Source organism: Vipera ursinii (assembly GCF_947247035.1).
Source record: "Vipera ursinii genome assembly, chromosome: 1".
NCBI classification, from domain to species: Eukaryota; Metazoa; Chordata; class Lepidosauria; order Squamata; family Viperidae; genus Vipera; species Vipera ursinii.
Window position 1 is genome coordinate 318,773,459 of NC_139512.1, and position 26,270 is coordinate 318,799,728.

General features: G+C 37.7%; 1 protein-coding gene across 2 annotated transcripts in view; it reads left to right on the top strand.

Moving 5' to 3' along the window:
• The window catches only part of ANAPC1 (anaphase promoting complex subunit 1), a 57,814-nt gene that overhangs the window by 1,718 nt on the left and 29,826 nt on the right, over window positions 1–26,270 (top strand). The window contains exons 3-26 of one of the 2 annotated variants that reach the window (XM_083375169.1): window positions 2,955–3,116; window positions 4,812–4,863; window positions 5,023–5,126; window positions 5,355–5,437; window positions 5,987–6,060; window positions 6,857–7,005; window positions 7,353–7,573; window positions 8,445–8,651; window positions 9,193–9,288; window positions 9,950–10,040; window positions 10,142–10,207; window positions 11,595–11,732; window positions 12,333–12,473; window positions 13,188–13,248; window positions 13,640–13,827; window positions 15,048–15,122; window positions 18,422–18,687; window positions 20,487–20,578; window positions 21,396–21,544; window positions 22,772–22,850; window positions 22,976–23,012; window positions 23,713–23,786; window positions 24,257–24,435; window positions 25,277–25,503. In XM_083375169.1, the coding sequence (XP_083231295.1) occupies window positions 2,955–3,116; window positions 4,812–4,863; window positions 5,023–5,126; window positions 5,355–5,437; window positions 5,987–6,060; window positions 6,857–7,005; window positions 7,353–7,573; window positions 8,445–8,651; window positions 9,193–9,288; window positions 9,950–10,040; window positions 10,142–10,207; window positions 11,595–11,732; window positions 12,333–12,473; window positions 13,188–13,248; window positions 13,640–13,827; window positions 15,048–15,122; window positions 18,422–18,687; window positions 20,487–20,578; window positions 21,396–21,544; window positions 22,772–22,850; window positions 22,976–23,012; window positions 23,713–23,786; window positions 24,257–24,435; window positions 25,277–25,503 (3,011 nt within the window). The remainder of the gene's footprint in view (window positions 1–2,954; window positions 3,117–4,811; window positions 4,864–5,022; window positions 5,127–5,354; window positions 5,438–5,986; window positions 6,061–6,856; window positions 7,006–7,352; window positions 7,574–8,444; window positions 8,652–9,192; window positions 9,289–9,949; window positions 10,041–10,141; window positions 10,208–11,594; window positions 11,733–12,332; window positions 12,474–13,187; window positions 13,249–13,639; window positions 13,828–15,047; window positions 15,123–18,421; window positions 18,688–20,486; window positions 20,579–21,395; window positions 21,545–22,771; window positions 22,851–22,975; window positions 23,013–23,712; window positions 23,787–24,256; window positions 24,436–25,276; window positions 25,504–26,270) is intronic. The other variant, XM_083375170.1, reaches the window with a different exon arrangement.

A 26,270-nucleotide genomic window follows, 5' to 3' on the forward strand; every position in this document is an offset into this window, starting at 1 on the left:
GGTAAGTGAGCACCTGTCCAACATAGATGAGTTCAAATCACCAGGACCAGACGGATTACACCCCAAAGTTCTCAAGGAACTGGCAGACGTGATCTCAGAACCACTGAACTATATTTTTCAAAGATCCTGGAGCACTGGGGAACTACCAGAGGACTGGAAAAGAGCTGATGTAGTTCCCATCTTCAAAAAAGGGAAAAAAATAGATCCAGGAAACTACAGACCTATCAGCCTGACCTCAATAACTGGGAAGATTCTTGAAAAGATAATCAAACAACGAATCAGCGAACACCTAGATGCAAACAAAGTCATTACTAAAAACCAATATGGGTTTGCCAAACAAATCTTATTGACCAAGTGACAAAATTAGTGGACCAGAGGAATGCTGTGGATATAATTTACTTGGACTTCAGTAAGGCATTTGATAAAGTAGATCACAACCTACTACTAGATAAGATAGAAAAATGTGGGTTATACAGCATCACCACCAGATGGATTCGTAGCTGGCTGACAGGCCGTACTCAGCATGCGGTCCTCAGTGGAACTGCTACATGGAAGGAAGTGTGTAGTGGGGTTTCCCAGGGCTCTGTTCTGGGCCCAGTGCTTTTCAACCTCTTCATTTGGACGAGGGGATAGATGAGGATCTCATCAAATTTGTAGACGACACCAAGCTGGCAGGAATAGCCAATACTACAGAAGATAGGCATAAGATACAGGAGGATCTGAACAAACTGGAACACTGGGCGCTATCTAAGAAAATGAAATTCAGTGGTGAAAAAAGTAAGGTTCTACATTTAGGCAGGAAAAATCAAATGCACAGGTATAATAGGTGCTCAATAGTAGTGACTGTGAGAGGGATCTTGAAGTCCTAGTGGACAATCACTTAAATATGAGCCAGCAGTGTGCTGCAGCTGCCAAAAAAGCCAACACAGTGCTAAGCTGCATTAACAGGGATAGAATCAAGTTCACGTGAAGTATTAATACCACTTTACAATGTCTTGGTAAGGCCACACTTGGAATACTGCATCCAGTTTTGGTCACCACGATGTAAAAAAGATGTTGAGACTCTAGAAAGAGTACAGAAAAGAGCAACAAAGATGATTAGGGGACTGGAGGCTAAAACATAAGGAACGGTTGCTGGAATTGGGTGTGTGTAGTTTAATGAAAAGAACGGCAAGGGGTGACATGATAGCAGTGTTTCAATATCTCAGGGGCTGCCACAAAGAAGAGGGAGTCAAGCTATTCTCCAAAGCACCTGAAAGCAGGATGGAAACTAGTCAAGGAGAGAAGCAACCTAGAACTAAGGAGAAACGTCTTGACAGTTAGAACAATTAACCAGTGGAACAACCTGCCTCCAGAAGTGGCGAATCCTCCAATAGTGGAAGTTTTTAAGAAGAGACTGGACAGGGGGTTGGACTAGATGATTTCTAAGGTCCCTTCCAATTGTTGTTGTTGTTATTATTATTATTATTATTATTATTATTATTATTATTATTATTATCGTGTTTCTGAGTTTTTAGAAATACATAGGTAAACATTGAATAGATACAACATGTAAAAAGTGAATTAAAAGCATTGATCACACCAGTAGAGCATAAACAGTAGGTTTATAGAGCTTAGAATGTAAGAGATAAGCAACAGCAGTAAAAGACCTATTCTCTATTTTGGAATGCTTACTATCTGCCAAATTGCTCTTATTCTCTCTATACTTAAAATCCCTTCTGTTCTCTTTCTTCTACCAAAGCAAAATTTAGAGCTGTCCCAGGGTATTCATGGATAAACTAAAGAAGAAGGCTATTACTTTTTTTGTTAGGGCTAAAATATTAAACAATGTAACAATGTTTAACACTGGAGAAGAGCCTAATGCTGGGAAAGATTGAGGGCAAGAGAAGAAGGGGACGACAGAGAATGAGGTGGCTGGATGGAGTCACTGAAGCAGTAGGTGTGAGCCTAAATGGATTCCAGAAGATGGTAGAGGACAGGAAGGCCTGGAGGAACATTGTCTATGGGGTCGCGATGGGTCAGACACAACTTCGCAACTAACAACAACAATGTTAAAATATTAAGTACCATAATGATTTGTTGAGACTTCATTGTGACTATTATCCAGTTTGGATAATAATGATTAAAACATCAGATTAAAAACCAGGAGACTGAGTTCTAGTCCTGAAAGCCAGCTGATGACTTTGGTGTAATCACTTTCTCTTAGCCTAACCCACCTCCCAGGATTGTTGTTGTGAGTAAAATAGGAGGAGGAAGGACTATTACATATGTTCGCTTCCTTGAATTGTTTATAAAAAAAATAATAAAGATGGTATAAAAATAAATAAAATGTTTCATATCTTCTGCATTCTACTTTTGACTACATTAATAGTTCTGAAAGAAACAAATATTCTGAATTTTTTGTCAGATGTTTTTATCAGATTATTACAGATTATGTCTGTAATTGTGCTGTATCGCCTATCAAACATATTTTATCCATAAGCATACACTATTAGTACCAAAAATTGCTGAGAAATTCAGGAAAACATGGTGATACTTAAAGCACATATTGCTTTTGAAGCTGTTTCTAGAAAACACCTAAAATTTTGTGGTTAGGTTTTAAAATAATTTTTGCATTAGCCATTTTAGAAAGCTAAATCAACTAATCTTCAACAACCAACCAGAACAGGGTTTACTTAGGTTATGTAGTGCAGAGATCCCCAATCTTTGGGGCACCAGGGACTGGTTCCGTGGAGAAAGGTTTTTCCGCGGACCGGAGGGTGCATTGTTTTGTGTGCTGCCTGCATTCCACGGATGCGACTTTGCTTGTTTGTGCGGACCAGTTGCTGGCCTGCCGTGGCCTGGTACCGGTCCATGGACCGGGGGTTGGGGACCCCTGATGTAGTGTGTCATCATTTTTCTTAAAAGCCATTACTGCACAGTAATAATGATATTCATTTTTTTTTTCCTTTTAGGAAAGTTGGAAGTTAAGGAAGGGCATCAGTGAGGTTGGGGAAGAAGTAGAATATGATGAAGAACTGTATGTGGCTGGTAATATGGTCATTTGGAGCAGAGGAAGTAAAAACCAATCTTCAGCAGTTTATAAAGCATTTACTGTTGACAGCTCTGTTCTGCAGGTACGAAAAGTAGTATTGTGTAGAGTTTGTTTAGCTACATTGCCAAGGAAAGTTAAGATCATGATTGCTTTTATGCTTTATGTTCAGGAGAAATTTGTTTTGAAAATAATGACCAGAGAATGGGAAAAAAGCTTCATTAGCACAAACTGCTCAATGTCCATGTGATTTATAATTTCATTTCCTGGTTTTTTATACATACTTCAGCTTAAAAAACAGCTGTTCAGAAGAATGTGGCATATGAGAACAAGGCTGCATGACTGAAAAAAAGGGATTTTTCCCTCAGCAGATGGTATCATTAAAAAAAATTCCCCTGAAATGGTTATTGCCCTATTAATAATGAGAGCATTCTTTCTTCTACTTCAAAATAAAATAAAGCATGAGACACAAGTTATTTTCAGGAGGAAAATAGGGAAAAAGAAGAAGATTTATCATTTCTCATAAAGTCCTGACCTAATTTTAATGTCCCACATCTCTGCTTTAAAAAATCAGGCAAGAAAGCCAATCTTCATTTAATGTCCACTTGTTCAGCAATCACCCAAAGATACAAGTCCTTACAATGAGTCCTCACAGATGTGGCTGTCACAGCACCCTTATGATCACATGATTGCAGTTCAGGTGCTTAGCAATTGGCTCACAATTACCACATTGCAGCATCCTATCCTCATGTGATCACCATTTGCAACCTTCACTGCTGGCTTCTAACAAGCAAAGTCAATGGGGAAATGAGGCCTCAGTTGGCAGTTACATGATTGCAGGATGCTGCAACCATACAGGAGTCACCTAACAATAGCAACTTGTAAGTCAGTGTCAACCGTCAAACAATTTTTGGCTGCAGCCATCATCACTTCATTTTCGGTTGCCACAGTGATGGGAGGGGGGAGATGTATTCTCTTAGTTTAGACATAACTGTTCTGTGGGAACCAAGGTCAAGTTACCTAAGTTTTGGCGGGATGAGGCTTCTGTTAGCAAGCCCACCAACGAAGTTAATTGGAGCTTGTGATTAATGACATACAGTAGGGGTGGGAAGTTCAACTTTTTCCTTTGTAACCTGGGAGGAGGGAACTTTCAGTCTTGGTTTCACCTTTGAATGTGCCCATATTATGTAGCTATTAAATGTGTTCTTTGAGGAAAACAATTGCCTTCGAGTTCTTATTTCTAGTGGTCTCATCTATTGGAACCATGACAGACAGTGTGTTCATGTGATATTGCCACTTACAACCATATTGCTTAGTAATTGCTTAGTTTTCAGTCCCAATTACTGTTAAGTGAGGATTTCCTATAATATCCTGCACTTTTGGCCTTAGTCTTCAGGACAAAATGTTGGCATTTCAGACTTAATCGATGAAATCATAAGAAAAGCATGCAGCTTCAGGTTTTTTTCCCTTTCCTTCATCTCTAGAGTAAGAATGGCGTAACTGGGTAAAGTACCATGCTATTGAGTGAATTAACAGTGCTTTGGTGGGTTGATGGGGTAGACAATTGTTTTTTCCTTCAGGATATTTTTTTCATTTTATTTTGCCTTCTAATATCTCACTTTTACGTATGGTTGTTGCCATTTTAGCGGAGCTATACTCAGCCAGCATTTGAAAATCAAAACGATAATAGCATAATTGATGATATCTAGTTTTAGATATATAGAACAGAGAAGAAAACAAAGTAAATTGCTTACTTCACTGAATATTTTTTTTATTTTAGGCATTGTGGTGTGATTTCTCAATACCCCAGGAAAAACCTGAAAGAAATAAAGGTAAAAGTAATCTTTTAGACCATTTAAGATTGGAATAGGAAAAGCATTGTACACACTGATATGAAGCTGTTTCAGAAATCAATGCAGAAAATGCAGCCTTTTTGTGACAGAAATAGATGAATGGAAGATAATTTGAATCTCAATTGTCTCCCAATTTAGACAGCTGTCAGGTCGTAGAAAAGTGTATCTGCATATTACAGAGCTCTTGCATAAATATCCACAGTATTGAAGGAAAGGATTACACTGCTGCTTTACCCTTTCAGGTAAGCTGTATTGAAGTATTATTTCACTTCTTTCTTTTCTAAGCAGAAAAGTAGCTGCAATAGATTCTGGATTTTTTGAAATGTTTTTTATGGTTGCACATTGTTAAAGGACAATTATTCAGCACAATAAAAATGTATAAATAATTAAAACATGAAATTTCTGTTAGTTTGATTGAATTGCATATTTTTCCACTATAATGAAATATATTTTAATATAACTTTTTATAGGTAGCAAATGTCTGGCCAACCAAATATGGCTTGTTATTTGAACGTAGTAGTTCATCGCATGAAGTATCTCTAAATCCAAACAGGTAAAGAAAGTTGATCATTGCTTAGATCAGAGCTCCCCAACCTTTTCAGCTTTGTGGACGGGGCGGGGCAAGGGGTAGAGGAGATGGTTCCGCACTTGCACATCCTCACTTGTGCAAACAGTGGGCGAGTGCATGCATGCACATTCCCTTTGCGCGCATCCCCACTTGTGTGAACAGCGGACAAGTGCTTGACCAGTCAATCACAACACATCTCCCAAGATTGTTGTTGCAGTGATAAATTGAGGAGACTCCCCCAAATAGGCTACATGCAGTCAGAGAAAAAAATGAAATATAAAGACAAAATATCATAATTGCCATATTCCCAGGTTTCAAACTATTGTTCAGAGTAATGGATGGGGATTATGCAAATATGCATATGTGTATGCATACCATCTTATTTCCTTCTACTTTAATTTGTATGCCTAGCTTATTAGAACATTTGTAATCAAATCATAGTTCATTGTTAGTATGCAAATTGTCACATCGGATAATTTTGGACATGGCCTTCAATTTGTAGTTGTTTATCAGAGCATTTCATTTTTTTTTTAGAGAACCTTTGCCTACTATGTTCAGCATGCTCCACCCATTAGATGAAATAACACCAATGGTTTGTAAGTCTGGAGGTAAATTACGTAATGTACAAAAAGATAATTTTAGATCTGATGTAATCAGAGACTTAGCTTTGTTGACTATTCTCTGCATATTAAAATATTTTTTAAAATGTGGGATATTGGGATACATAGTGAATTGTTTAAAATACGAGTTCAGATATACGTATTTTATATTTATCTTGAAATTGAATACATAGAACAGTAAGTTTGAATTGTTTAGGTTTCCCCAACCTTTTAGATATTTTAGATGGCAAACTCCCATAAGTCCAGTCACCATACTGTACCCAGTGGATTAGGGTGATTAGAACTGTAGTGCAACACATCTGGAAGACATTAAATTGGAAAAGGATTATCAGGAAACAGCTCTGCAGCTGGCTAACCTTGCTGGAAGCTAAGGAGGACTAGACTTGGTTAATACTGGGATGGGAGGCCTATAGGGAATATAGGGCTTTAAGCTAAGCTGAAAAGTTGAAAAAATATTGAAAAAGCCAGTGGCAGACCACTTTTGTGTTTTTGCAAAAAACCATGGACGTGTTCATGAAGTCATTCAAAGTCCAGCTAGACTTGGAGGAGGCTAATTTTCACTTTTAAAAAAAGTTGACGTTTATCCCATTATTTTCAGTGGTGGAATTTAGACACAAAAGAAAAAGGGACATAACAGACATACCAAGGAAAAAGATTACGGGGGCATAAGTTGAACAATTGATTTATTTAAAACTAAAGCTATTTAAAAATGTAAAGTATACAGATAATTGTTTTTAAATCATGTCTCTTGACAGGTAATCAGTTTGATCCTCTCTCTATTTAGCAGCCTTGTTTGCCTCTGCCAGAATACAGTATGTTGCTGATTATTCCATGAGAATTGTTTTCGTCAATGCTGAGCCCTCCATTCTCATGACGTATGATGCCTCTCAGTGCTTGCATTCCATATGGGCCCTTCGAAGAGTAAAAGCAGAGGTAAAAAAATAAGGGTGAGGTGAACATGGTATCATAGAAAACAAGGAGGATAATTGATGGCTTGCCTATTCTGTGACTATTTGTTGTTCTGTGTAGCTTGTAACAGTCACCCAATTATGTTGGGTTCTAAGATTTATATATTGGGCAGAGGTCAGCAACACAGTGGCCTCCTAAGATTTTAGATTATAACTCTCACAATTAATGATCATTGTCTGAATTACTGGAAATTTATGGAAGTGATACTTAGAACTTCGGAAAGACCACTTTTTAAAAAATCCTGTCTTAAAATGTGAAGTTATGCATATGATTACTTGAATCACACAAACACATTTTCTATTTATATGTAGGAGCAAAGTGCAGTCTTGAAGGTCTCTGAGCAGACATGGACCGCACAGCAGGCAGCTGCCAGCAGTTCCTTCACTGTCCATCTTAAGAGTCTATCTAAGGGTGACTCACCTATGGCTTCTCCATTCCAGAACTATTCCTCCATTTGTAGCCAAAGCAGGTCGGCATCATCCCCCAGCATCCATTCCCGTTCACCTTCCATTTCCAACATGGCAGCTTTGAGGTAGGTTGTTCACTTTCTCCTGTCCTTGTATTTTCTCTTATTTCAGATTATAATTATAGCAGGGATCAAGCAGGCTGCTGAGATCTACATTTCCTTTATTTATGACTATTTTGTAAACAATGAAACTAAGTGAAATTTCAAAAAATTTTAATTTTAGGAGTTCCTGCTATAGTCATAAGTACTTGATTTCTTAATTTCCCCTTCACAGTTTTTGAGTAACCCTGAATAATTTCAGTGTCACAGTTATCTTATATTTATATATTGCCATAATTGCTTATAGTGTTTTATTTCACGAACGAAGGCAATTATGCACATCTCAGGATAATGTTGCAGGATCCAATCTGGGTCGGTCACCAGGACCAGAGGTTTAGTCATGTCACATTCTGATGAGAGAGAAGTTCCCTGAGGATAGGCTCCAGCACGAGTCCAGAAATTCGGAAGACTAACCTTCTGGTCCCAGTATTTTATTTCATTTAGTTTATTGGTATATAGGAGTCCTTGTTCTGTACTAGTACTCGGTAGTTGGCCAGGGGTACTGGCTGCCAAATTTGGCTGGCTTCAGAATTGGATTGGACCAATTTAGTCATGGGGATGCCTGTTAGCCTTAATGGCAGTGTCCCTGCCTCCCCATTGATTGGGAGACTAGTAGCTCCCTTGTGTAGTTGGTTGGCCAGTGTGAGAACAGACTACTAGACTAGGTGGCCCAGGGTTCCAACCCAGAAGAGCATTGCTTACATTCTTATGCTATGTTCTTAGTTTGTAGTATTTGAAATCCTAAGATGTAAGAATTTGGGCCTGTAGTGGAAAGGGAAGTTAGTTGCTGTACATGTATTCTCATAGAGAAAATAAATATATTTCTCTGTCTTTGCAGCCGATCTCATTCTCCAGCCTTAGGAGTGCATTCTTTCTCAGGGGTACAGAGATTCAACTTTTCCAGTCATGTTCAGTCGCCTAGGAGGCACAGTGCCTGCCATTCTCCAAACAGTGCTGCTGAGTCATTTCTTGCCCCAGAAACAGAACTCATTGTTCCAGAACTTTGCATAGAGCATCTATGGACAGAAGCCTTAACTACCCTGAGGTTTGGAAGAATCTATTCCGTCTAAAAGTATAGTCTTTAGAGAATCCTGACTTCCTCAAACCAAATGATTTAACTTTCAGAGAAGAATACATTGTGTGGCCATATTTTTGCATGTAACGATAAGCCAGCCTCTGACTTGAAATTCTCTTGCAACCATGAATGCATTAAGCCTCTATTTCCATTTTCTTTGCCTAATATGTTTATCTTCTTGTATAAATGACATGACAATATTGAGTTCATATGAGTGGACATTCACATTGTGATTTAATAAGCCAGGATCATAAGCTTATTGTGTAGTAAAATATAGTTACTGCACTGAAACAATGAAGAGCATTAATAGTGTCTCCCCCCACCCCCCAAAAATATGGAAACTTGATAAAACCATAGTATGGCTACCCATTCAGTCTGATTGAACTCTGTGATTTCCTTCTGAGTTCATATATATAAATATATATTTAGCATTTAGACCGATAAGACAAATACTTAAGTTTTTTTACTTGAAGGTCTATATTAATTATTTTTTGCTTATAAATGTTGATAGGGAGAAGAATTGTCAAGCCTCCAAAGTATTCATTACAACTGATTTTTGTGGGCAAAAGTTTTTGTGTTATTTAGTGGAATCCCAGCTCCAATTACGGTGAGTATGTTTTGATATTTATTATTTTTATATATTGTATACATTTAAAAATACAGCTTAGTTTTCCAAATGCATAGGAAAATATTGATTTTTTTCACATTTCATGTATTAATCGGCTCAAGGTTGATGCAGCCTTTCATCCTTCTGAGGTCGGTAAAATGAGGACAGATTGTTGGGGGCAATATGCTGACTCTGTAAACCACTTAAGAGAGTGCTGTAAAGTACTGTGAAGCAGTTATATAAATCTAAATACTATTGCTAATTTGTAATTATCTTAGTGAATCTGATCAGAAGTTTCATTTTTAGAACTAAAGTGAATACCCTATGCCCTACCATTCAGTTATGCCAAACTATACTTAACAATTCATGGCTTATAACCTACCGGTATGTATAAATCACATTTTTGATTCTTAGTCATTGCCTGATAACAAAGCATAATCTGCCAATTCAGACATTTGCTCCAAATCAAAGGAAAGCTGTTTTTTTTGTCAAAGTTAAATGCACTCCATCTAAATCTGATGCCTGGGGCTAGGTCAAATATTTATGCATATTGTATTGTATCTCACTGATAAACATTTTTTAGTTTCTAGAAAAAATTGCTCCTGTTGTATTACAGTCACTTTTATGTAAGATTGTTTGGTTCCCCCCACTCCACTTTTAGGTGTGTCAAGTTTCAGCAGAGTAATGACAAGTCACAGTTGATCTTTGGTGCTGTTACCAATATCCAGGCAAAAGATGCAGCTCCAGTTGATGTAAGTATGAGTGTGTGATTTTCATGTAACTTGTATTAATTGACAGCATTTACCCAGATTATTGCAGATTAATGTATTCTCTTCATTTGATGGATTTACAGAACGTTGAAACAATGCTTGTTCTGGAAGGCAATGGAAACCTAGTGCTATATACTGGAGTGATTCGAGTATGTAACTTATTTTTCTTCATTAATAGCTTATATATGCTTTATCCATGGTATCTATTGTAATATTTCTCTCTCTCTCTTATCTTATGCAAGTCCTTTCTATTCTGTTTATGTGCCCTCTTTTTTCTTTAGTATTTCCCCTATGTGTAATAGCAATTCTGTTCTTCTTTCCATTTCCCTTTCATTATATTATGTATGAATCTTGTTTTCTTCAGATGTGCGCTATTGTACTTCATTGCCTCTATTTCAATGAAATGTAGGGTCAGACATGTGACAGTCATGTCTGTTTCTTCCTCTTTCCTACTCCCACTTATTTTTGAAAACAATATAAAAAATGAAAGCTGCAATTAACAATAAAAAGGGAGCGCCTTTTAAATTTTTCTACTCTGAGAGAGCTTTTTTTTCCTTTTATAGTAGAAATCATATTGCTCAGGGCAACCAACACAAAAAGGGCAATTTCCAATAGAAAATGCTCCAGAAGATGAAAAATAAAATAAAATAAGGGAACAGGAAATTCAAAAGCTGATCATTAAATCAGCTGCTTATGAGGGATGCCAACATTTACCTGAAGTAACCAGGTCCTTTGATGTACTGTAGGGAATATCTGTTTCTTTCAACTCAATAATGAAAAGAATAAACAAAAGTTTCATAAGATTTTTAAATATACATTATAAACATATACTCTTGCATAGTCTCAGAGTGAGCGGAGACAGATTTGGGGCATTATTTATTTATTTTGCTATGTCTTGGGTATGCAAAAATTGCCAGTTCTGTGAGTAGGCACTAATAGGTTAAGTAGTAGTTAAGGTAAAATCTAAGGTAGCTGCGTATTGTCAGGATTCATTCAGACTTGAACTAGAAGATCTGCAGCTAGAGATTCAAGAAAACACCTTATTAAATACTTTCATTGTAGATATTAGAAACATCTTAATAACAAAGCTTTTGATATTTAAGCTCTATATACAGGTTATTTCTTTCATCCCTACTATGTAGTAAACTGACAGTTGTTCATTTCTCATTGGGAGAAGTGATTGGCACCCATGGATCTTCAGGTTTTGCTTGTTTTAGCTGTCACACATAAGACATTATCCATCTCTGTCCAATGGATATTTTATCACAATAGTTGTTAAGTATAGATCTTGTTCCAGAATTCTGGATCAGTGTTCTTCAAGCCTGACAATTTTAAGATGTTGAGCTGTTCAACTGTTCTAGAATAATTGCTTAGTCTTAAAGTCTTAAGGACAGGAAGGCCTGGAGGAACATTGTCCATAGGGTCGCGATGGGTCGGACACGACTTCGCAACTAACAACAACAAAGTCTTAAGAATGTTTTACCTTTAAAAACTACCTATATTGAAACGACTGTCTGCTTTGTTTCCTATTAAAAGGTAGGAAAAGTATTTATACCTGGTTTACCAGCTCCTTCAATGACAATGTCAAATCAAATGCCTCGTCCAAGCACCCCCCTGGATTGTATCAGCACTCCTTCCAAGCCTTTGAATAAACACCTTGGTCCCTTAGATGAGGTAAGGAATAATGACATTTCTTTAGCTGGCAAGGCTTGCATTGCGTATTTTTTTCCACATCTCTGTATGTTACTATTAAAGAATCACTTCAGAAATTTTGCCTTACCAAGTGGTCTTGTTTTCCTTAGGGCGGCTTTGTATCAGCAGTTAATCAGTCTTCTTTGTACATTGATGCCAATTCACCTATTCCAGTTGTCAGTAACCAAGATTGTAATTAATACAGTCAAGTGTTTTTCAGACTTGGCAATTTTAAGATGTGTGGACTTCAACTCCCAGAATTCCCTAGCCAGGCAGAGAAACACTGGTTTATACTGAGGATTGCCCATAGTCTTTTATTACAAAGTCCAAAAATTACACATCTAGGCCATATTACAGGTTAAGAAAACTACACGGAAGTCAACTAGGACTTCAGGCAATGTGTTGGTAGACTGCTGTTCCCATTGCTCACTTGCATGTTCACTTGAGCTATATGTTACTCATGTTTGATTCAAATAGCAGTCAGTGGGAGTTGCTAATTTGAGAGAGGAATGAACTACATCATCTTAGATTTTTCCCCACTATGATTTCCTGTAATGGTTTTTTCCTTTTCTCCTTTTATAGAAAGGTGTGCTGTCCCCTGTTCCAGAGTTGAGGGATTCCTCCAAACTTCAAGACTCCTCTTATATTGATGATTATACTTTTCAGCAACTTTCAACTTTTATTCATTCTGTAAGAGATCCTGTACAGAACAGAGTGACTCTGGTAAATTTTACTCCTTAAGTCTAATAATTTGCTCAAATATCGCTTGTATTTGGATCTCTAAACTGTGGCTTGAAGGATTTACTCTATTTTTGGTGGTTTGGATGTAAATATTAACCCAATGTTTTTGTGTTAAACTGGCCTGTATCTGGAGGAAATAAGAGATTTATTAATACTGGGAAATGCTTGGAAAACTGGAAACTTATCTGAATAGATAAGGTTTGAGACTAAAACTGCTTTAGAAGTAGGACATAATATACACGATCAGAACATCTGATAGTTATTGGTCGAAGGAATCCTGTCTGTTTCCTTGTCATGCTAGTATTTAGGTACTTGGGCAAATTTCTTTTACTGTATTTAAGTACATTTTACAACATAGTACAGTACAGAGTGATTTACTGCTATAGGAGTAATTGATTTTTAATCCCACCAATTATAAAAGGGTCCTGCAATTAATATCTGTATCATTAAATTATTTTATAAAGAGATGTCTCCTTGTGCTTTACTTAGGTTTCTTGATGTATTAACTTTCTTGAACGATTAAAATGGAGGATAACAATGAATCCTTTCTAACTAAAACTGTCACAAGGCTGGAAACAACAGCTTTCTAATTGTCTTTGGGATACCTTAAATCTGCTATAGTTTATATAATAATACATATTGCAGATGCTGAATGTACTCCTTGTGGAATAATGTAATGAATCTTCCTTCTTTTAGGAATTTAATAATGGCTCAATGGTTAGAATCACCATTCCTGAAATTGCAACTTCAGAATTAGGTATGATGTTAATTCCATACTCTCATTTTCTTTTTATTAATAACTGCTGGTAGAATCAAGCAAATTAAAAGCCAGTCATCATTAGAACTGCTGTTGAATCTGAGGCCTTAACAATTCATTTCTCTGTCTAATTAAGTTAAAAAAAACCCAGCTAATGTTAAAAAATGCTATTCATCTCATTTCATTAGAAACCTGTCGCATTCTTCCACATGCAATGTGTCATCTTGATTTTATTGAAATATGCAAGCTGATCTTTTGCTGAAATAATTGTATTGGCCTCAAACATGCCAAGTGAAGCATAGAACAAGCCTTTGGCTTACAAATAACTGGGTTCTGGATTACTGACTTACTAACATTCTTTTTTGTGTTCTTCCTGTCTTACCTTGAATAGTCAGAACATGTTTACAAGGCATTAAGAGTATCCTGCCCAAAGAGACTGCTATCCAAATACTTGTCAGATGGTATAATGCCTACAATGCACCTGGAGGGCCAAGCTACTATTCAGAGTGGACCTTATTTGTGACCTGTCTCTTGAACATGATGGGTTATAACACAGATAGAGTGGCATGGACACGCAACGTAAGTAAACTTGCCATCTTATAAATGACATTGGCTGCCTTGGAAAGTGTGTTGTTACCTTTGCTGTAGGTGTTTAAACAATGACCGAATGACCATTTATCTAGAATGCTTTAGTAGTGGATTCTTACTAATAATGGGCTGATCTTCAGGTTCCTTTCTAATCCTTCCATTCTGTGATTCTTGATTTCGAGTCATCTGCTAATGTCATTCAAAAAAACCATTCCCTATAAGTGCTTATTATTTTCAGATGCCCTCAATAAGGTAGTACTTGCCTTGCTAATATTAATAAAAGAGACTATTGAAATCATGTAGCACTCTTCTTCCCCTCATTTCATCTCTCCCCCATGTTTTACTTTCAAGTCCTATATTTTGCAGAAATCTAGTGCTTTTTGTTTGACTGAAGACACAATATTATTTGGTATTACAGGGATCTTAGATTAAAAGAAATCTTAGATGCATATGAATTTCTATTATAGGAACATTTGCTCATAATCATTTTTTGTGCACAAATAGAAGTGATACATAGAGTTACTATTCATTATTTTGAATTTAATGTAAGCGTAACATTGAAATGTGAATTTTCTATTATTTTATAATTTACAAATATTTTCCTTGTGAGTGAAACTCCGAAAGATGTTTTTATAAACAATACTAACAACAACTTGATTTGGGCTTGCTGTCAGAACAGATCTCATCTACAGTCTCCCAGTGGCTATTCCTAAATAGGTTAGCATGGTAGTCTTAATAGAAATTCTTATCTTACTGCCCTAGCCATTCACACTAAATTTCTATTACTATACCAAAAATGATACATGGAAACAATTCATAAACTGCCTTACATGAATCCATCTTCTCTGCATACATTGTGGTCAAGAGTAAATTGTTGTCTGGAAGCAATTCACCAACCAGTTAAGATGGTTACATCTGATTGCTTCTCCTTAGCCCCACTGCATCCAGCTTTTTTTTATTTCCAAGTTGGTTTCATTAAATTGGGGGTATTGAGTTTTTGAAAAGAGTCGTTTTGAATCCTTGTATCCATAATTTGTGGACTAGGAGATACAGTAATGTATTCATTCTTTGAAACTGCTTATAGCAGAAAATACGTAAAAGAATAATGGAAAATGTTATGTGGAAGCTTTGAATTTCATCACAAATGGATCTGAAATATTCCTGTGATATCCTGAATTTCTATGTGATGATTCCTTTTCTGTTCACTTCAGCTTGATTTTGAAGGATCTTTGTCGCCAGTCATTGCTCCCAAAAAAGCTCGGCCTTCAGAGACAGGATCAGATGAAGTAAGAGAAGAATTAATTAATTAATCATTCCAGACAGGTTAATGGATCATGTATATACACAGCAAAAAAGAGACTTGTTTTTGTCTTAAGGCTAATATAATTTGTTGATTTATGATTTAACGAGTAGCAACTCTATTTGTAATCTTCAAAAAAGTTTCCATGTGTTACTGAAGGAAATTGACATAGAGATGTGCAAAACAATTATTTTGAGTTTGAAACAGGCTATTCTGATCTTGAGACTAGTTTGGTACAGTGATTAAAGGTGCCAGGTTAGAAACTGAGAGGCAATGAGCTCTAGTCCTACCTTTGGCATAAAGCCAGCTGGATGACTAATCTAGTCACTCTGAGCACTAAGACGAAGGTGATGAGAAAACATTGCCAAAACTCTTGCTGAGAAACTGCATAGACTGCCAGGCAATTGCCAGGAATCAGGACTGACTTGAAGGCATAGATATGCATGCACAACCCCCCCACACAGACACCTTATAGGAAATTTTCTGACACTTTCTCAGTTACACAGAAATGTTCTCATGTTGTTCGGACCTTGTTGAAAAAAATGGTAAAGCTTTAAATAACGCTTTTGAACTAGGAATGCTTACAATAAAATCAGATGAGTTGTTCAAAACAGTAGTATGCATATCTCTAATTACAAATGGATGTACGTAAGTATGTACATATTGTACAAATCAGGCCATAGTCTACCTAGCCAAGCAGGTTTTACTCTAACTTAAGTTCCCTCATAGCGGGGAGCTCAGTCAAATATTAGGAAACTCCTGCAAAAATCTATTTGAAATCTAGGCATTTTGGGAGAAATGATTTATTTTGATTTATTGATCAAATGTATATAGCGCCCCCCCCCCAAATATCACAAGTGTTTGAAGTTGAATGAACGAACATTACAGGATATGGTTCCCCACCATCTTGCAGACATGTAGGACCAGCTCCTCAATCTCAGCCATCTTAGTCAATAAGTGTAATGCTATGTGAGAGTGACCTTGTGAAATGAGGCGACGAGATGCTGCCTAGGAAATGATCAGACTCGAAAGGGGAGAACTGCCCCCACTTCCCGTGGTCTAAGGCTCAGAAGAAGAAAGTTAAGAAGGAGCCATCCTGATTGGTCAGGCAGTTAAAAGTGGCAGTATGTATAATTGACTACTACAGTGCACTGGACATGAGGCTGCCCTTGAAGACCATCTGAAAGTCTTAACTGGTCTAGAATGTGGCAATGCAGACAGTGATGGAAATGTCTCATTATGCCCAGGTAACACCTATGCTTCATGAACTGATGCCAGTTTGTTTTGGGGTGTGATTCAAGGTGCTGGTTGCTACCTATAAAGCCTTCTATGGCATAAGGCCTAGTTACTTTGAGGATCATCTGTCCCCCATTGTATCTGCCCAGCTGGTTTAATTTGGCAGGGTTGATGTGCTTTGGGTTCCATGGATTAAAGAATGCCACCTATTAGGACCCTGAAAATGTGTCTTCTCCATAGTAGTACCTGCTGTTTAGAAGGGGTTTTCCCCAGAAAGTTATATAGTCCCCACCTTATTGGTATTTTGAAGGCCCTAAATATGTGGTTCTTTGCCCAGGCCTTTGATAAGGATAATTGACACGACTTTTCTTCCTTTTCTGTGTTATTTATTTATTTATTTATTAATTACTCAACTTATATTCCCCCATCTCACCTTATTAAAACCAATAAAAACATTAAAACAATGCATAATAACATTAAATTAGTTTAAAATTAATAAGGTGGGATGGAATGGAGCAAGATGCGCAGGTGGGACATTAATTTTAGTCTGTTAACCGCCTCCAGAATGATGTACCCCAGACATGTCAAACACAAGGCCCGGGGGCCAGATCTGGCCCGCAAAGTGGTTTCATGTGGCCTGTGAAGCCATCCTGGAAACAGTGAGGGAACAGCCCCCACTGCCTTGGCCCTGGCTCAGAGACCCTCCTTCTGCCAGAGACCCTCAGATCTGTCCCACTCCTGCCCAGGCCCCCATAGGCACCCTTGATGCGAACGATGTAGAGCTGGCCACGCCCACCCAGTAGGCCATACGCACTGTAGCCACGCCTACCCAGTAGGCCACGCCCACCCTGGCCATACCCACCCGGCCCCTTGAGGGCAACCGCAATGCTGATGTGGCCCTCAATGAAATTGAGTTTGACACCCCTGATGTACCCCTATTGGGATCCCAGGCCACTTGGCGGAACCGGATCTTCAGGCCTTTTTGGAAGATCAAAAGGGTAGATGCAGATCTCAGGGGGGCCACACTGTTTCAAAGGGCAGGAGCCTTGGCAGAAAAGACTCTTTTCCTGGACCCCACCAGTTGGAACTCCTTGACTGACTGGGTCCACAGCATGGCCTTTCTGTTGGCATGAGTGGGGTGGGCTAATTCCATCAGGGTGAGACAGTTCCTCAGCTAAGCTCGGCCCATGTTATGAAGGGTTTTAAAGGTGATGGCCAACACCTTGAATTGAACCTAGAAGCAAACTGGCAATCAGTGCAGCTCCTGGAACAGCGATGTAACATGGATTGCCTTAGAGATCCCAAGAACTGTCCTTTGTGGCTGCATTCTGTGCCAGTTGTAGCTTCCAGATACTCTTCCAGGGTAGCCCCTTGTAGAATGCATTGCAGTAGTCCAAGCAAGAAATGCCAGAGTTTCCTTCTTAATTTATTTTCTCTGCCATCTCTGTTCTTTTATGTTGTTCTTGTGTTTTTGTATTCATTTTTGTTCCTTCTTTTAAATGTTTTTAACAATTTATAAACCATCCAAAGTTGCTGGAGGTCAGGCAGCATATAAATTTAATAAATTATTTATTATAATTATTATTCCCAATAAAGTACCGTGCTGCAGGATATTAATTATAATAATTATTTTTTACTAAATTTATATGCTGCCCATGTCACCTAGAAATTACTCTAGGCCACGGGTGTCAAACTTGCTGTGTCTCGTGATATGTTGCAACGTATCGCGACTTTTTTCGCATTACCAGAGCTGGGGTGGGCGTGACCTCCGCATGATGCAAACAGCCCATGGGACAGCAGTTTGACATCCCTGCTCTAGGCAGCTTACAACCAAATAAAAGCAACAAGATCAAACGATAAAACAATAAATATTAACTAAATATATTTAAGGTGCCTCAATTTTTTAAAATTCCAGTATAATACTAATATGTACATTTTAAACATCTTTGTTATTTTTTTGGCCTCAGTTGTTATTGTGTCAAAATGCTTACTTCAACCTAACAATCCAGTATGAAGCACTCTATTACCTGTTAATGTTTGTTTTACCAGGACTGGGAATATTTACTAAATTCAGACTACCATAAAAATATTGAGTCTCACCCTTTGGCTAAAGCTCTGCGACTGGATCCATTGGAAGCTAAATTCCCTAAGGATACTCCTTCACACAACCACTGCTTGGATTCCACCACTCTTCTCTTCCCCCACATCCCTGTAATTTTCTGTGTGCTGCATTTAATCTATGAGGAACTCAAGCTGAACTGCTTGATGAGTGAAGGAATTCGTTCTCTTGTTGTTCTTCTGGTACAACTGGCAAGGTCAGATCTCCTTGAAAGAAATTTGGGCTAGTTGTATTCTTTTACAGTAATGAAGACATCTTTGAATGAAACTTGCAAGCAGATATACCTTAATCGAAGCTTTATCTGCTGCATTTCAGTCAGCAGAGTGAATACAAGAGCTTCAAAGAAAAAGGAGATAAGGCTTCTTTTGCCTGGTTCATTTTAGTTTGCCACTTCATTGTTATAGGCTGCCATCTTATAAATCTTGGAAATATGCCACAGAGGAAATAATATTCTGGGGATCTTGCTAGCTACAGGCTAGGAAAACTGTTAGTGCTCTCTACCTGTTGTGGTAGATGTATTCCAAAAGTGAGACAAGTGGATTTGGAATGGTATTTGATCCCCTGAATTTAAAAACGGGTGGGGGTGGGGAAAGAGTATAGATAGTCCTTGACTTACGACCACAATTGACCCAAACATTTATGTTGTTAAGTGAGACATTTTAAAAAGTGAATTTTGCCCCATTTTAGAACCATTTTTGCCACAGTTACTAAGTGAATCATTGCAGTTAAGTTAGTAACACAATTGTTAAGTCAGTCTGGCTTCCCCATTGACTTTGCTTGTCAGAAGGTCGCCAAAGTTGATCACATGACCCCTGGTCACTGCAACTGTCATAAATATGAGTCAGTTCTCAAGTTGAGTTTTGATCACGTGACAATGGGGGGATGCTGCAACGGTTGTAAGTTGTAAATCCCAAGTTGTAAGTCAAAAGTCACTTTTTTTCAGTGCCGTTGTAACTTTAAACAGTCACTAAATGAACTGTTCTAAATCAAGGACTACCTGTGTTCTGTCTAAGCCAGGATGACAGAGTAATTGGCAGTTCTTTTTCGTGAAACCTCTTAATGTTTCTTGAATTATTATTTTTTCATTAATGTTTTTAGGTTTATTTGATCTATTGTAAACCTTTGTAAGCATGAATGTAACAGGATATAAACTCTGGAAAAGTCAAGAATGTTTAGCTATTGCAATGCACATTTTCTAAAAGGTGCCTATAGCATTGTGCCTGCTTCTGCACTGCAGAAAATGTAATGTAAGGTATGGCTTTGTATATTGTGATCTTAAGGTGGAAATCTGTTGAAATCAGTCAGAAACTACAGGGATGTCCTTATCACTAGGCAACATATAAAGGCATGGTTTTGATTATTACAAAAATGGGAGAAAAGTGGCAACTATATTTTTTATCCCCATGAGCTATCAATTGGCTTTTCTGCCTTGGATGCCCAAATATCAAGGACTGCCTGCTCTTGCTTTCCTTATGTGTCTGTGAGCTGGAGTTTGGAAAATAGTTGAATCCCCATTCTCTTCTCCCCTTTCCTTAATTACCTGAAGAAGCATCTTCTCAGGTATCTACCTACCTGGAACCTAGGAACTTTCAACTAAGGTCTTTTCCAAATGCTTCCTCCACTGAGACAATTTCCCTCCACAAAAGAAAAAGGCATGTCAGCAATGTCCCAGAGAACCTCATCTGATGCCTTCATTATGGTCTGTCTGGCACCAAGAGAATATATTTTTTGTTTACCCCAACATTTAAAAAAACATTTTAGAATAATGAAATACTGTTTTGATCCAGTTTTACTGTAATTTGTGCTGCTGCTGCATGCCTACTTTTGTTTTGATCTATACAATGCTGGCATTTTTATTGTAAACCATAGTTTATATGTTGCATGCTTTTAACAAATAGGCACTCTAACAAGGGAAGTATGAGATAATTTAAAAATGTAATAAGTAAATATATTTTTTGTGTTCATCATTCAGTTTTTATATTATTCTCCTTTTAGGGATTTAAAACTGGAAGCTTATCTTGATTATTACTACAGAGACTATCCCATGCTTGTCAAGGATTCCAAGCAAACATGCATAATTGATCCTAGTAAGTATCAAGAAAACAGTTAGAATTCTTGACAGAAGATAGTGTGCATTATTAATAATTTTAATAAAAATATTTGAATTTTTTTCCAGGTTTATCATAGAGGTATTAAAATAATCAAATCTCAGCTGATATGAGCTTGCTTTCTGATTTTTGTGGGAGATCTAGTAACATTGTTTTAGTTAACTATGAAGGTGAACAAGAAATATGCAATGTTTTAGGGTTATTGTAACCTATCATAAACAATTCTTATTAATTTCTTCTAAGCACACACATAATAGGTTTTTTCTTCTGTTTAAAAACAGCTGCTGGTCTCAGAACATTTATTTCATAAACGTGAATTTTGAAAATGAGAATCCTGAGGAGATTTTTTGGGTGACATTGTTTTGCCTTCTGAGTAAATATGGGAGAAAGCTCAGCAGATTGCCATTATAATAATAGCGAGGAAAACAAGTAAACCCCTGCCATCAAAGAATTTAGCACTGTTTATCAAACGGTGACTTTTTTTCATTCAAAAAGGACTTAGGTATCACCAATGTCAATTTATATCAGTGCTTTTCAAAATTGGCATCTTTAAGTTACGTGAATTTCAGCTCCCAGAATAGTGTCGGTATATTTCAACTCCCACAATGGCAAGGGAATTCTGGGAGTTGAAGTCCAGATATCCTAAAGTTGCCTGCTTGGAAAAATGCTGGGTTTATATATAGAAAGCTTAATGCCCAGAAAAAGTAGCTTGGTTCTCTATTTTTACAGGCAGTAAGGCAGCTTTGATATAATTTTTAAAATGCTATATGAATGACTCCAGTTCTTTATGATTAAGCCCAAACAGGCTTTATGCTTCATCCTTCCTTTTTTTCGGCTGAGCCACCAAGTATCTTTCAGTGGCTGTCTTCTTGCTTGAAAGGAGAAAGTGTGGGACCTTATCCTTACTTGCCTGGAATCTGTGAAAGGAGCAAGCTGGTAGTGCTGGTATGTATTAAACTAACATTCTAGAGAAGTGATTTGATTCATTGAATATAAATTAAAATAATCAAGTAATGAAAAAAAGTTTTCAGCTGCAAACTACCTAGAATTTTCTGCATATGAGAAAAAGATAGATTGAAGGAAGAGAGGAAGACTCGCTGAATGCACAAAGAATTGATTTGTTAGGAACGGATTATTCAACAATCAATTGCTGTTATGCTATAATTCTGCTTCAAATAAAGGAGAAATTTGTATAAACTACTCAGATATGTTTGACTACAGCTACTCAGCATGTGGTTCTGGATGATATGTTTATGCACACAATTATTGTGGTATTAGTGAACTATTGGAGGCTTTTTTAAAAAAGAAAAATGTACAGATAGACAGGTGCCACTTTTATTAGTCTGTTTTTGCCAGAAAATACCTTGGATATCACTTAATATAGAAAAGGACATATTCTTCCTCCCTCCTCTGTTTAACTCTGAGGATGCTTTCTAAACGAAAATTTATTACAGTTGAACAGATTCATAATGTACCTTTAAATAGTTTTCTTCTATTTTCTGAGAGCTAAATACATACTAGAATTTGGAATTTCAATATTTATTTTACTTAGTTATTACATTTCGATCCCTAATATAGAAATGCACCTGTTTTCCTTAACAAAAACAAAAAAGTTGTAAGTACATTTATTGAAATAAGATTCTGAGCAGTAACCTTACATCAGATGTGCTGAAGCCAAAGTTCTGGAAGCATAATTTCGGTATTAGTATCGATACCCTTCCTAAATTATAGCACTATTAGGCAACTTGTGAAGTTGATGCCATGGCAACAGGATGTGACTCCCCAGCAGGGTCTCCTGCTTATGGCAACATTTGTTTTACATACAGATTTCAAATAATACTCTTGGCACTACCAGCTGAAATGATCTGAAGGTGCAGAATCAGAAAGACTCTGTCTAGGGCCTTGAATGGTTACTGCTTATAAATAATATTGGTTTTAATAGGTTAATAGTCTGGATCTAAATAATGCTGCTTCACACCTTCATGTAAATTTGCCACTGAGCCTGACTTAATTTGGTCTTGAATATAGAAGTACATCCTCATATGTATATTTAATAAAGATCTCCAGATTCTTTTAAGCCCAAATATTGGCTCATCTCTTTTCCCGGTAAGATGAATTTGCTGACTCTTAATGTAAGTGGACTCTAACGCAGCATTGCTTTCTCCCGAGCAGAGCGTTGTACTGTATATACTTGGTGATGAAAGTGCTGTTTCAAATGAAGCCTCCAACTATTTGTCCAGGATAACAACAGGTAATACAATTTCAGAGCTACACAGATTCTGAAATGGATGGTTTTGCCTATTATTTGATGCATCATCCCTGCTATAAAAGGATAGGAGTGCTTGCATTTCCATTGCTTCTCCTTTTCTTTTTTAGGACAGCGAAAGCAGCAGACTGAACAGGAAGAAACTAGGTATGTTATTTGGTGGAGGAGAGAATGTTGCCATTTGGAAGCTGTCCTCGTTTGTTAGCTCTCATGAATAACATTAGAATGTAGCTCTAAGGATATTTAAGGGCCTCCCTTGTGTTTTTGCACCCTCTCCAGTTTCTTCCTTCACTATGTTAAGTATGCTGTACTTTATGCTGTACTTTATTTCCATGCAAGGCTGCAAAATGAACGTGTTAAGGTGAACAGAGAGACTAAGAGCCGGCTAAGAAGAAGAATCTTGCCCTTATTCTTCTAGATTGGCTTGCAGGGTTCCATCCGTGTGGATTTTTCCCCTTTTCAGGCAATATTTAAAACCGTTGGGATTCAAGGTTTCTTAAAATTGTGTATTCTGATTTGTTGCAGTTATAGTCCTTCTTATCAGCTATCTATTACATAACACTAGCAAAGCTAGAAGAAATTTTCCTTCTGCCCTCTTCAGCAGCCCAAATTTCATAGCTGTAAGTGCTTGGGAATTTTTGTAAGCAGTTTATCTTCAAACATCCTGACTTGCCTTTCCCTTATTTTCCATTTGTAAATTTCTGGAATATTGTTTTATGACTCCCATAATACAATAGGAAGTAGGGAATAGAGGTCCTTTTAAAGGGGCAGTATGTTGGGAAAGGATGCAACAGATATATATTTGGATGTCAAAAGTATCAGTAACTTATATTTATTTCCTTTTTAGCAGGTGCAATGTGAGGAACAGCCCATCTGCTTCTAGTCTTGCAGAAAAACTAGTTGTCTGGATGGCAAATGTAGGTAAGGAGATCTATTATTATTATTTTTTGTCAAAGATAAGGATTTTGTACATCAAACCAAAGACATTTGAATACATTTGGCATGCAGTGTTAGACTTCCTAAGTATATATGGAGAATGGAAACTTACTTTTTAAGTGACTGATATATGAAGCTAGAAAGAGATAGTAACTTTAATGAACCGGTGGCAACTTGAATGGTGGATTGTTGCTTGTAAAATACCCCATTGTTGTCACAGGCCAAAACAGATTTTATAGTTTGGTTATTCCAATTTAGTATAGGAAAAATAGTGGGATAAAGGAAATATGCGTACCCAGCTTAAGAATAGGCTTTGAAGTTCGGTTCCATGAAAACTTTTCTGTCTCTTTGTTCCTGGGGCTTTAAATGGACTTATAAAATATGTAAATATTCTGTGAATATGGACTTATAGAATATAGAATGTGAAATGATTCTCATTCTCTCTCTTAAAACAGGATTCACTTTAAGAGACCTGGAGTCTTTGCCGTTTGGAGTTGCTCTTCCTATCAGAGATGCCATCTATCACTGTCGACAACAGCCTGCCTCTGATTGGCCAGAAGCAGTCTGCCTTCTGATTGGTCGTCAAGATCTTTCCAAACAGGCTCGTGAGGGAAACCTGCCAAAATGTAAAGCAGTAAGTAATTGAATTTCAAAAAAGCAAAATTGAGAAGATCATTTTTGTTTAGCTTTGATGTAATTAGATGTTAGTATTTTTGTCATTTAAATAAAAGTTACTTTTTGCTGGAAAGAAGGTTGAACAAATATTTGCATGTGCATCCTTGTATTCAGCAGTTGAATCAAAGTGCATATCTGTGGAAAGTAAGATGACCTTGATGGAGCAATGCAAGAGCTATTGCCTAGGCCAGTGATGGCGAACCTTTTAGAGACTGAGTGCCCAAACTGCAACCCAAAACCCACTTAAGTATCGTCAGGTGCCGGGTGGGTGTGGCCCTTTGGGTGGGCATAGCTGCGATGGTAACAGCAGACGGGTAGGAGTAAAAAGTTCAATCAATCAATTCCAACTTTGCGAGATCGTTTTTTTTCCCCGTGAGAAGTTGAAATTGATTGATTGATTGAACCTTTTTTTTTTGCACACAGCAGTGGAGGCCTAAAGCGAAAAGATTTTATGAAACCCAGCTGAAGGCCTGGGACTGGGGCAATGGCGTGCATGCCCACAGAGAGGGCTCTGCGTGCCACCTGTGGCACGCGTGCCATAGGTTCGCCACCACGGGCCTAGGCAAAAGGGGCTGTAGCCATTTTTAAGTTCAGAACAACCAGATAATGTTAGGAAGCAACTAATACATGCTTCCCTAATTCATTGAACTATAAGAATGAGGAAGAGGTACATCATGGTCAGATTTGCAAGTTTCTGTTATAATAGCTCCTCTCAGTTAAAGCAGATGTAGCTTTCTTGTAGAATTGATTTCTTGGTCAGGTCCATCTAGTGGGGATGACACTATCTTTCTTTTCCACAGTCTGACCCACAAATGTTGTCATCTGATATGCCTGCCACAGTGGAGGCAGAGGAGGAGGATGATGGGATGAATGATATGAACCAGGAAGTGATGTCACTGATATGGAGTGAAGACCTGAGAGTGCAAGAGGTGCGCAGGCTTCTACACAGTGCCCATCCAGTCCGTGTCAATGTAGTTCAGATGCCAGAAGTCAGTGACCATGAATATATTGAAGAAAAAGAAAATCGGTAATTTTTCTCGCCTCTTAAAAGTTTCTATACTTTGTACAAAGAATTGTACTGTGTTGCAATACAGAACATTATACTGCGAAGTACTGGTTCATATACTTTTGCTGGAGTGAATTACCATCCTATCCAAGACACTGCATATGCGCCTCCATTATAACAGTTACAGCCCTTGCAGTGTTAAGTAGTTCTTCCCGCTCTTTCCCTTGGCTGGTTAAACAAGAAACTCCGCTGATTGGCAGAAAAATAGATCTCTGTTTTGCATTTGCTATTAACAGAAGGAAACCAAGCAATCTGAATCCTCTCAGTCACTGACTGGCAATTAACATTGTCTCCTTGTTGCCAAAACAGAAACAGTGACATGCAAGGAGAGCAGAATAATGGGGCTACCCTTAGAAACTCAGGTTCTGTGGGTTATTTATGGTTTATATCTTTGCAAAGAATTGGAAAACGGGAAGAAAGAGATGGATGGTGGCTGAATTGCTTCCTCTACTACTCACAATAGCCCCATCCTTACTGGCTATTGCATATGAGGGACAGAAGGCACAGGGAGAAGGAACAGAGAGCTTAGAAAGTCCTGGGAGGACTGAAAATGGGTTTTTCTCCCCTTGTTGATATACTGCCTGTGCATGGGGTAAATCTTTATCCCAGGGAGATTTGGTCTACTAGATCATGCCAACCACTGCCCAAGTTTGTCTGAGGAAGGAAATGGATGAACTTGAGGTCACAACACCATTTAAAGTCTGAAGATAACAAATGCACTGAAGTGA